Below are 13,490 nucleotides of genomic sequence, written 5' to 3'. Positions count from 1 at the left end.
GCACTTTATTTCTTATTTTTACTCTTAATTCATTTTTATTCTTTAATGTTTTCCATTTTATTTTTCATATTCAATAACTGCATATTTCTATAAACTCTGGTTAAGAGTTTATTTGGTATACTGTTCAGTTTGGTAATCAATTAATGATAATGATAATAATAATAGTAATATAAAAATAATAATAGTAATACTACAACCACTACTATTAATAATAATAATGACAATATTAATAATAATTATAATAATAATACTAATAGTAGTAGTAATAATAATAATAATATTATTATTATTGATAAAAGTAATAATACTAATTATTATTATTATAATACTACAACTAATAATAATAATAACAGAACTATGACTAATAATAATAATAATAATAATAATAATAGTAATACAATAATAATAATAATAGTAATACTACAACCACTACTACTAATAATAATAATGACAATATTAATAATAATTAAAATAATAATAGTAATACTAATACCAATACTACTACTACTACCAATAATAATAATAAAATAATAGTAATAATAATAGTAGTAATACTACCACTACTACTACAAATAGTAATGACAATATTAATAATAATTATAATAATAATACTAATAGTAGTAGTAATAATAATAATAATAATAATAATAATAATAATAATAGTAATAGTATTAATAATAATAATAATAATAATAATAATAATAATAATAGTAATAATATGTAATGATTTCTGCCTAGCTTAAAAGGTTAGATATTAAATTCATGAATTGGTTGCTTTTGTAATTTAGTTCCCATTGTAGCGTTGCATATAAGCGCTCAAATGCGTTTGCTGTATTTGTGAGAGGTGTAGGGTACAAAAGGGCTAAAGGCACACATCAAGGAAAATTAGATTTGTTTCTGGTCACAAAGTGTATCAAGACTGAAAAAATAAAAATACATGTATTTCTATTGAATGGCAATAGTTATAGGGCATAATTTGTCAACATTTAAGACATTTTGATGCTTTTTGGAATAACAAATTAAGAGAATGTTTATTAAAAATAAGCAGTTCAGAAAAGAGTGCATTTCAATCACATTTGATATTCATGAACATCTCCTAGAATCAAATGAATCTTCATTGTGATTGAATCAGTCGCTTTAAACATTCTTCATCTTTAGCCCCTGCAACTGGGGGCATTTTACCCCAAATCTATCCTTATTGGACAGTTATAGGAAAACTTTTGATTTGATCAAATATTAGAGTATTAGATCAAATGACCTCAAACTGTAGACATTACACACAATGATCTCATGGTGCTGGTGTTTTGGGAGAAAATCAAATCAAAAGTGCCGTTTAGCCCCGTAAGACCCTACTGTGAAACAACTCACTCTAAAACATTTACATTTACATTAATGCATTTGGCAGATGCTTTTATCCAAATCGACTTACAGTGCACTTATTACAGGGACAATCCCCCCGGAGCAACCTGGAGTTAAGTGTCTTACTCAAGGACACAATGGTGGTGACTGTGGGGATCAAACCAGCAACCTTCTGATTACCAATGTATTATACAGAGCACTTATTACAGGGACAATCCCCCCGGAGCAACCTGGAGTTAAGTGTCTTACTCAAGGACACAATGGTGGTGACTGTGGGGATCAAACCAGCAACCTTCTGATTGACAGTTATGTGCTTTAGCCCACTACACCACCACCATGAACTTGAAGTTCATATTACTGTTGATCCTGCACAGATCGACGGCTGATTTCAGCTCTTTATTTCATTATTGTTCAAAGTTTCAGTGCCTGAGTTTGACCAGATCCTATTCCTGAAAGTCTTTAGACCCCTGATAGAAGTCTTTAAATGACAACACAGACGGTTCGTTTGAAGTGTACTGCATGGCAGTAATGACTGTGTGATCACAAGTGCACCACAAATGTTTGCAAAAGTGATTCCCGATCTTCCGCTCATAAAATCATCTGGTCAGAAAAACACAATCAATATCCGCCTAAAGATTTCTAAAAAAAACAGCGTTCCGTCTTACCTGTCGCAGGTTTCGGGTGACTTTAACATCGTGCCAAGTGTTGTCGTTAAACTTCCCGTTCACCGGTTCCACGAGGGCCTCGAAGGCGCCGGAGCCGAGGTTGATGACGAGCCAAACGGCGCCGCTCTTCAGCGACAGGTTGACGTAGTCCGCCGATTTTCCCGTGTGAAGCATCAGACCGTTCCGTTGAAGTGTTCGGAAAGACAGCGTGATTTCATCCGTGCTGCTCTGGATCGGCGTCATGGACAGATCATAGCAGAAAAACTCGTTTCCTTTGAAGGTGGCCACCGATTCCTCTTTACCTGCACAGACGGAGAGAACGAGATGAACTCTCAGCCTTCATCTCGATGAGTTATATCAATGTAATGACTCTTTTAATCAATAAACGTATCAAATGTACTGCAAATAAAACGACTGGACTTTCATGAGTGAATCAAACGACTCTACATTACATCATTACATTTCTAATGAGCTCTGATGCGTACCGTAAAACTCAAGTCTGATGTAACCCCTGAACGACCCCTGAACGACCCCTGAACGACCCCTCAATGACAATGATTACAAACAACAGTCACACTGGAAACATGCTACATCATCATTTCAGTACTCTGTTCATGTCGTTACAGCGTAATGTGCTTAAATAAACGTTGTTTGTTCTAAGAGAGTTTGTGTCAATGAATTTCAAACATTTAAACTGTAAAATTGTCTTGTGGATTCAACGCAGTTCATTTTCACCGTTTAACTTGATATTGCAGTTGTTTTTATTGGTTTTGGAGTAATTGCTTCCAAAATACTCTGGAGAATCCGGCTCAGAGAGAATCTGCTCGTTAAACTATTACGGCGGTATTCCCAACCCACACCGACGCAGTCTGCGAGACGAACTTTACTCAGCGGCCTCTGGAGATTCACTGCCCGCTCCGCCACAACAAGTGTTTCCTCTGCTGTGTCATCATGATTGGAGGACATATGTCATGTGTTCACTCATGTGAAAGTATATATATATGTGTATTGTTTTGTTAGTGTGGTTATCAGATCATTAACCACTAAACCACAACAACACATTCAACATGACTCATTATACACATTGTGAACAGTGTATTAATGCATGTTATTCCAAACATAAATAAAAAGAAATGTGTTGCACTTTATAATATGATATAAAAATTTTCCACTGACGTCACTAAGCTGTATTATTTTTCAAAAACCTGTCCCATCCAGATCATCCAATCAATTCCGGATGGATAAAATCCCATCCTACATTTATTCCAGTTAAAAATCCTGTTTCAACAAATCACAGCAGATTACAGAAGTCATGCAGAGCTTCACATCATAACCTACAATTTATTTATTTTACTGTGATGCACAAACTCGTAATTCTAAATGTGTGTATTTCCATTACACTCTGATTTTGTTGTTGCTTTCTGGTGCTGTTGATGTGTATTATATTTATTATTCTGCTCTGAGAATCATGCAAATATATTCAAAGCTTTAGTAGTAAAGCAGTAAACACACACACACACGCACGCATGCATGCACGCACACACACACAAACACTTCCACACACACTCACACACACACGCACGCATGCACGCACACACACACAAACACTTCCACACACACTCACACACACACACGCACGCATGCACGCACACACACACAAACACTTCCACACACACTCACACATCACACTACGCATGCACGCACACACACACAAACACTTCCACACACACTCACACACACACACACGCACGCATGCACGCACACACACACAAACACTTCCACACACACTCACTCACTCACTCACACACACACACACACACACACACACACACACACGCACACAAACACTTCCACACACACACACACACACACTCACACACACACACTCTCACACGCACACACACACACACACACACTCTCACATGCACACACACACACACACACACACACACACACACACACATCTCACATGCACACACACACACACACCACACACACACACACACACACACACACACACAGAGAAATAACAATAAAACAGAAAACAGAGCAATTATAGTGCACATAAAATGCAGCGATTAGAGCACAAGAGTGTGTTGTTTAATGTAAGTTGTTTTGCAGTATTTTCTCTATACGCTGCAAAGCCACAAATGTTTGTCACGCCACTAAAACACATTAAACTGTGACGGGATTGGGTCCTGCATGAAGCATCAGTGTCTGTGCAGCAGAACAGTGTTTTATGTTCAGTCTTTGGTTCTGAACAGGCCCATAAGCAATCCGAGGACAGTCAAATCAGAGGAATTCAGCACAAAACATATGAACCACATAAAATGTGCTAAATGGACCTGAGGGTACCACAATCATCAAATTAGCCAAAATATTTCATAAACAAACATGCAAGGGGTGAGGAATGCATTTAACTTTGATGAACGACAGATGTTGCTATTTGTGTAAAGGAGTTCTGCAGCAAGAATCTAAGTAAATCAGATGCTGCATCAGTTGTCATGACAATCAGCACACGTCCTCTCTACAATAACGCCACTATTCTAATATTGGCTATGGTGTTTGAGCCCCGCCCTTTTAGGCAGGAAGCTGTCCAGTATAAAAGCAGCCGAGCGAACACCATTCCACTCAGGGACAAGGAGCGCATCGTTCATACCTCAAAAGAACTCTGGATCTTGTAGTGCGGCCAGCGTTCACAACGTCTCATTCGCTTCATCTCAGGGAACCGAGGTTACGTACGTAACCGAGATGTTCTCTTATGACTCAATACACTGTATGGGGAACAGAATCCCATCACACCACACTACATGACATAACCTTCCAGAGAGGAAACATAGTGCCACAGTCCGTGGGATGGCAACCAACATGAGTATGCTGCAAGTGAGTGACCCCCATATTGGGCCAGGAGGGGAGCACTCAGAATGAATATATGAACTACAGGCATATAGTATGAACCCCTTCACAAACCCAGTCGGGAATGGAGTTTATTTATAATCACAGTGCTTGTGACTTTATGGTAAATTTCAACGGCCTGATGCAGCCGATTGTGTAAAATGATGGGGAGCTGTACTTAAGGGAAGGAGCATAAGTATATGTTTGGCAAACTAATAGCAACGCTCTAAACAGAGAGGACTTGTGAAGACAGACGTTACGTCTAGGCTAACAAATGTGTTTTGAGAAGACCATCCTGCTGCAAAACATGTCTTGTAAAGACACACTGTTCGTCCATGCCCATGAGGAGGCCATGCCTCTAGTTGAGTGTGCTTTAACACCAATTGGGCAAATTTTACCCTGCAACTCATAAGCCATCGTATCGACAGTACAGAGAAAGTCTTTGCTGGTGCGAGGTGTGCACTGATACGGCTGCTTCCATTTGGGCTACGGCTTGTGTGGCCTCACCAGTGGCTCGGCGGCAGCAGGTAGTGGCGCTGAGGCAGCGGGCATTGAGCTTTTGGCTGGGCACTGGCTCGAAACTTAGGGGGAATGAACCAGCTGTGATACGTTACTCTGTTTCGGCATAAAATATCTTATAGCCTGTAACTCTCGGCATACTTATCCACAGAGCCACCAAAGAGGCCGGCTGGAGACACTGGAGCATCCAACAGAGTGGATTTTTCCTTGTCACAAATGTCCGTGAGGGTTAGCCAGAATGATCCAGAACTTTCGTGGCACGCAGCGCTAAGTCAGTAGCGGTGCAAAGCTCTTTGAATGTCTCCGGATCGTAGCCTTGCTCATGCATTTGCTTGAGGAGCTTGGCTTGAAAGACCTGGAGCACCGCCATCGATTGGAGTGCTGAACCAGCTTGCCCCACTGATGAGTATGCTCTTCCAGCCAGTGCGGACGTCAGTCGACAGGGCTTGGAAGGATGAATGCGGCGTGATTTCCATACCATGCTACTCGCTGGGCAGAAGTGTACCACTACCACCTCCTACACAGGGGGTAGTTGGGCATAACCATTTTCTTTCCCGTGATCCACTTTAGAGAGGATTTAATCCCTGCACAGGCGAGCTGAATAGGGCACACGCCAGGATTTTGACAGTTTCTTATGAACTTCAGGGAAGAACGGGGCAGCTCTATGAGATTCGATCATCTGGCAGCGTCCGGACTGCAGGAACCATTCATTAAGGTGAGATTTTTAGGTTCCTCTGGAGGAGACCACTTGATATCTAGCTCTTCGACCACCCTTGAAAGGACGTGAAGCATCTCCTTGTCAGTGCTGCGTACATGTTCGCCGCCCTCGCTGGTAGAAGGGACAGTAGCGTCATCCACTGATCACTCACAGTGAAATGGTGTCTTAATCTGACGAGGTTTTCAAGGTGAGAATTAGATTCAGGTTTTAATGAGTTAAACTCTGTAACCTACAACTTTAACCAACAGTGTCCTGCTTCACTGGCCTCAAATGAAAGAACGTTACATTTATATAGTGCCTTTCTGACACGACACTCAAAGCGCTTTTCACAGAGGACAGGTGACTCTCCTCAAACTTTCCTAAGTCCAACTACTAAAAGAGCAGCGTGAACATTCTGCTAACCATCTCCGTTTGTTTAAGAAGGTCACACAGGTTTGGAACCACACAAGGGCGAGTGAATGATGACAGAATGTTGCTGAAGGATTCCTTTAAAGTGCTGCTAAAGGACTGTAAGTGTTGAGTTAAAGTCTCTGAGAGGAACAGAAGAGCTCAGCGGAAGATTTACAATCGTTCCACTCTTCCTCTTCACTGGACGGATCTGTGTGTGATCCCTGTTTAAATCCCCCTGATCCCCCCGCTGCAGTGAGACCACCATAAACACTCCTGTCTGTCTCTCTGGCCGTCTTCCTCCTCACTTGGAATATCTGGAATCATTCTGTCATCATTTACTCACCCTAATGCATTTGTCATATGTCTTCTGTGGAACACAAAAGCAGACACAGTGACTAGTGAGAGAGCATATGCTGCATATACTGTACGTAAATCTCCCAGTACACTTGTTCAGTGATATATAGATGTGCACTTGTTCCATACGGAGTCAGGGGGTGAGATCTGCACTTTACTAATTAAACCAGCATAATTACTGCAGTGATGATGTCATTCACAAGTCCTGTGTGATTGAATACCATCAAACGTCCTGAGGGTGACATATGAGGAATGTACAACACAACACATGCCAGGAATACTAGTGTACTTGCACACTGCATACTACGATTATAAAGAGTCTGTGGATCAGTGTGCAGTATGTCACTCCAGTACATAGCATTCCATCCAGTCATCATCTCCGAAATACAGTTGTGTTGCATTCAAGTGTCAGTAAACATGTCTGAACATTGCTCAGTCTGTATACGGGGCTAGTTGTCACAAAGTCATCTCAGCAACAAACATCCGATCACACAAACGTGTTTCACTAGTCGAGGTGTTGTGTGAAGTAAACTCTCCAGATCATTGTGTGTTTGTGATATCTGCTGATCAAAGGTGAACACAATAAAAGCACACGGACACACAGTACATTCAGAACAGTCTTTCATAATGACAGGTCGGGCCATGTTGTCATTTTATTAATAACAGTATGACAACTTGCCCCAGTCTTGCCTGTATGACGTGTAGAGATCCGATGAGTAGTACTTGAGTAGTTTATTAGTAGTTGAGATGAGATGAATCATTTATCTGACTCAGATTCACTCTTGTTTACTGTTTGTTTGTGTTTGTCCAGGGTCTGAAATGTAAATCTTCTATATTTTGATTCTGTAACAATGACGAACAAACCATCTACTTCCTTCCAAACAAATCGAAGTGAGCTCTTATTGCAGAGTGAAGTGTTTATCACACAGAATAAATCTAAATAATCGAAACAGTCTGCAATAGCACACATACTGCTGAAAACCATCTTACACCAGTTTAAGCAGGTTTGCTGGTCTCCCGGCTGAAGCCAGTTAATCTGGCCTGCTGTGGATGTTTTAGAGAGCGTGTAGCACGTGTCATCTGACATCAGCTAGACCATCTTAAACCAGCGTATCATCTTAGGCTAGTTCAAACTATTATTGTGCATGTGTCAGAATTGAACAGCAGAGAATCATTCTGAGTTTGAGCTGAAACTGACGGCACATCTGAGCCGAACGCGTGAAAGTCTGCAGCACTCACAAAGCCAGAAGCTAGCGGCTACAATCCTGCAGACTGCCGCTGCTGCACAGAGCAGATACGACATCAGAGCCTGCGGCGACCGACACGCAACACAACCGCAGTAAGAATATCACATTAAAGCGAATCATCCTCTCTCTGTGCTTTAATATGAGCAAACTCAAGAGATTAACAACCATCAGACGGGTCACACAATTATGACCAAACACATCATATAAACACTAAACAGACTTTTAATTCCCAGCACTTCAAACACACAAACCATCAATGACACTCTGATATTATTCCAACAGTTTTAAGCAGAACACGCCCATGCTGTTTCAGCCAATCAGAAACACTCTCCGCCTATCAATCATTCCGCAGCTTTGATTTGGGTGGGCGGGGATTCGGGAAGAGGAAATGTAGTTCCCAAACTCATGGAAAACATGGAATATCAGGGATTTGAGAAGTGTGTTTTGTGTTTATTAGAGCTGTCAATCAATGAAACATTTGAACTGAATCAACTACATGATTGATGAACATGAATTCATCACATACATCATTATTTAAATCAAGTGAATTCCTTTACATAATGCATACATATACACTCACCTAAAGGATTATTAGGAACACCTGTTCAATTTCTCATTAATGCAATTATCTAATCAACCAATCACATGGCAGTTGCTTCAATGCATTTAGGGGTGTGGTCCTGGTCAAGACAATCTCCTGAACTCCAAACTGAATGTCAGAATGGGAAAGAAAGGTGATTTAAGCAATTTTGAGCGTGGCATGGTTGTTGGTGCCAGACGGGCCGGTCTGAGTATTTCACAATCTGCTCAGTTACTGGGATTTTCACGCACAACCATTTCTAGGGTTTACAAAGAATGGTGTGAAAAGGAAAAACATCCAGTATGCGGCAGTCCTGTGGGCAAAATGCCTTGTTGATGCTAGAGGTCAGAGGAGAATGGGCCGACTGATTCAAGCTGATAGAAGAGCAACTTTGCCTGAAATAACCACTCGTTACAACCGAGGTATGCAGCAAAGCATTTGTGAAGCCACAACACGCACAACCTTGAGGCGGATGGGCTACAACAGCAGAAGACCCCACCGGGTACCACTCATCTCCACTACAAATAGGAAAAAGAGGCTACAATTTGCAAGAGCTCACCAAAATTGGACAGTTGAAGACTGGAAAAATGTTGCCTGGTCTGATGAGTCTCGATTTCTGTTGAGACATTCAGATGGTAGAGTCAGAATTTGGCGTAAACAGAATGAGAACATGGATCCATCATGCCTTGTTACCACTGTGCAGGCTGGTGGTGGTGGTGTAATGGTGTGGGGGATGTTTTCTTGGCACACTTTAGGCCCCTTAGTGCCAATTGGGCATCGTTTAAATGCCACGGCCTACCTGAGCATTGTTTCTGACCATGTCCATCCCTTTATGGCCACCATGTACCCATCCTCTGATGGCTACTTCCAGCAGGATAATGCACCATGTCACAAAGCTCGAATCATTTCAGATTGGTTTCTTGAACATGACAATGAGTTCACTGTACTAAAATGGCCCCCACAGTCACCAGATCTCAACCCAATAGAGCATCTTTGGGATGTGGTGGAACGGGAGCTTCGTGCCCTGGATGTGCATCCCACAAATGTCCATCAACTGCAAGATGCTATCCTATCAATATGGGCCAACATTTCTAAAGAATGCTTTCAGCACCTTGTTGAATCAGTGCCACGTAGAATTAAGGCAGTTCTGAAGGCGAAAGGGGGTCAAACACAGTATTAGTATGTGTTCCTAATAATCCTTTAGGTGAGTGTACTTAGTGGCCTGTAATAAAGATATAAACTGGATTTCAAGTCCTTTGAAACATATATATAAATATACAAACATACATATAAAGTGAATTTAAGATGTTAATAAAATGATTATTATTTCTCATTTGAATGTTTAGTCTTAACTGAAACGAGTTGAATACGTCACTAGAACACAATGAACACATTATAATTATAAGATTCATATGTAAGATGATCTCATTATAGATGTTTCAGTGTCTACACAAACAAGAATCATGACGTCATGTTTGATACACACAGAGTTTGTAGTTATGATGATTTCATCCACTCCATTCTGCTCTGATGTAAACATAATAAACACAATAAACATCATAAACATCATAAACATAATAAACACAATAAACATAATAAACATCATAAACACAATAAACATCATAAGCATCAAAAACAATGATTTATAATAATCCTTATTCAGTTATCACAACTGGAACAACTACATGTATGCGTGTGTGTGTATGTGTGTATGTGTGTGTGCATGTGTGTGTGTGTACGTGTACGTGTGTGTGTGTATACGTGTACGTGTGCATGTGTGTGCGTGTGTGTGTGCGCATGTGTGTACGTGTGCATGTGAGTTTGTGTGTGTGCATGTGTTTGTGTGTGTGTGCATGTGTTTGTGTGTGTGCATGTGTTTGTGTGTGCATGTGTTTGTGTGTGTACGTGTGCGTGTGTGTGTGTGTGAGTGTGTGTGTTTGTGTGTGCGTGTGCACGCATGTGTGTGTGTGTACATGTGCGTGTGCATGTGTGTGTGTGTGTGAGTGTGTGTGTATGTGCATGCATGTGTGTGTGTGTACATGTGCGTGTGCATGTGTGTGTGTGTGTGAGTGTGTGTGTTTGTGTGTGCATGTGCATGCATGTGTGTGTGTGTACATGTGCGTGTGCATGTGTGTGTGTGAGTGTGTGTGCATGTGTTTGTGTGTGTGCATGTGTGTGCATGTGTGTGTGTGTGTGTGAGTGTGAGTGTGTGTGTGCATGTGTTTGTGTGTGTGCATGTGTGTGTGTACATGTGCGTGTGTGTGCATGTGTGTGCGTGTGTGTGTGTGCATGTGTGTACGTGTGCATGTGTGTGCATGAGTTTGTGTGTGTGTACGTGTGCATGTGTGTGTGTGTGAGTGTGAGTGTGTGTGTGCATGTGTTTGTGTGTGTGCATGTGTGTGTGTACATGTGCATGTGTGTGCATGTGTGTGTGTGTGTGTGTGCATGTGTGTGCGTGTGTGTGTGTGCATGAGTTTGTGCGTGTGCATGCATGTGTGTGTGTGTGTGTGTACGTGTGCATGTGTGTGAGTGTGTGTGTGTGTGTGTGTGCGTGTACATGCATGTGTGTGTGTGTGTACGTGTACGTGTGCGTGTGTGTGTGCATGTGTGTGTGTGCATGTGTGTGTGTACGTGTGCATGTGCGTGTGCATGTGTGTGTGTGCGTGTGTGTGTGTGTGTGTACGTGTGCATGTGTGTGTGTACGTGTGTGTGTGTGTGTACGTGTGCATGTGTGTGTGTACGTGTGCATGTGTGTGTGTGCATGTGTGTGTGTACGTGTGCATGTGTGTGTGTGCGTGTATGTGTGTGTGTGTACGTGTGCATGTGTGTGTGTACGTGTGCATGTGTGTGTGTACTTGTGCGTGTGTGTGTGTACGTGTGCATGTGTGTGTGTGCGGTGTGTGTGTGTGTGTGTGTGTGTACGTGTGCATGTGTGTGTGTGCGTGTGTGTGTGTGTATACGTGTGCATGATATTAGCATCTGACAGCATCACTACGGTGCCACACAACAGTACTGTGTTTCAAGGGCAGTAGACGATCAATCATATGATGAAAGCCGTTCACTCTGTGATCTTCATTCTAGCATGTGTGCTAATGGCCTCAAATGGAACATGTAATGGAATCGAATGTTCTGATGTGTGTTTAACTATCCGAATCTACAAAAAAATACAACAATATATGACTAGAGCTGCAGATTGTGCATAGAGGTCATTATTACACCCCAAACCAAAGAGCATTTTGAGATATTGACAACGCTGCACAAACCCACCATGTGCTGTTTGTTTATTAACGATGACAGCTTTTCAATTTTACCCCTCAATGAGCAAAATGCCCAATGTCAAAGACACACATCACAGAATGCGTGTGTTTCCTGCATGAATACATACAGTAAAATAGCATGCTTTTATTTCTTGTCAGACAGTCTGAAGTGATTGTGTAATGCCAGGCTGAATGGCACGTCACAGAAACCCTCCAGCGTGGAAACCATCGAAGGCAAACATATATTCCATTTCAGCACATAATAAAGTAGTTCTGATCCAAAGTCTATAAATACATGAGGAAAAAAAACTGGCTCCCTATAAAATGAAATCATTACCTATATATATCTAGTATAAATCTATACCATTAGTGTGTGCTGGTCTGGAGTTTGAGATATTAGACATTATTATTGTTTTGTGTGATGTCACTTTCCACCCCATGTGGTCCAAATCGCCCCAAACCACAGTGTGATGCATCTACATGTATCATTGATCATTATATAAATAAGGGGTAAGGGGTTGTACTTGCTTGTTTTCATTTTTGGGGGGTCACTTTCCCCACCCCCCTGGGAAACTACACCCCTGAAGCACTCCTGTGTGTGCGTGTGTGTACATGTGCATGTGTTTGTGTGTGTCTAAAGAATGTTTCATAATTGATGCTTTAATCAAGATACGTGTCCAGTCAGGCAAGATCAAATCTCTTTCACTTGACCCTTCAAAACTTTGCTTGCCTGGACAAGCACGACATGTGTGGCACATGGAGCTGCTGCTTATTTAGAGAGTATGATGTTACAGTAAGGCAGCACACCAGTTAATGAGTTAAATATTGTCACTCCATAATTACACATACAAACATCTATGATAGAGTCCATCAGTGATTAACATCATATTCCAAAACCACACTAACTGAACAGTGCAGATATCAGTCTCTCTTTAAACGCTGCAGGGAAACGTCACTCATCTAAAGTACATATGTTACTTCTTTACACACGCAATGATCCAGCTGCTCTGATTAAAAACAATATATATATAATGTATCATCTGATAATAAACCTTTATAATGTGTTAACCACGATTTGTTAGCTTGTAGTGTAGCTAACAACTGACTGGAGTTGTGCTACTTTAACTTTAAAGTACATCAATTTCACCAACAATGAAGAGAAATAAACACAAACGAGACGACAGAAAAGATGTTTACCGTTAACACTGAACGAGAAGACAGTAAAGATGTTTACCGTTAACACTGAACGAGAATACAGTAAAGATGTTTACCGTTAACACTGAACGAGAATACAGTAAAGATGTTTACCGTTAACACTGAACGAGAAGAGAGTAAAGATGTTTACCGTTAACACTGAACGAGAAGACAGTAAAGATGTTTACCGTTAACACTGAACGAGAATACAGTAAAGATGTTTACCGTTAACACTGAACGAGAAGACAGTAAAGATGTTTACCGTTAACACTGAACGAGACGACAGTAAAGATGTTTACCGTTAACACTGAA

At 41.1% G+C, this 13,490-nt stretch overlaps 1 protein-coding gene across 6 annotated transcripts in view; it reads right to left on the bottom strand.

The window, feature by feature from the left end:
• Positions 1-13,490, bottom strand: part of LOC127649456 (neurexin-2-like) — a 600,635-nt gene that overhangs the window by 294,653 nt on the left and 292,492 nt on the right. For all 6 annotated transcript variants that reach the window (XM_052134552.1, XM_052134585.1, XM_052134578.1 and 3 more), the window contains one exon: positions 2,025-2,326. In XM_052134552.1, coding sequence (XP_051990512.1) covers positions 2,025-2,326 — 302 coding nt within the window. The remainder of the gene's footprint in view (positions 1-2,024; positions 2,327-13,490) is intronic.

The sequence above is a fragment of the Xyrauchen texanus genome, chromosome 1 (assembly GCF_025860055.1).
Source record: "Xyrauchen texanus isolate HMW12.3.18 chromosome 1, RBS_HiC_50CHRs, whole genome shotgun sequence".
Classification (NCBI taxonomy): Eukaryota; Metazoa; Chordata; class Actinopteri; order Cypriniformes; family Catostomidae; genus Xyrauchen; species Xyrauchen texanus.
This window is presented reverse-complemented; position numbering and strand designations above follow the sequence as displayed.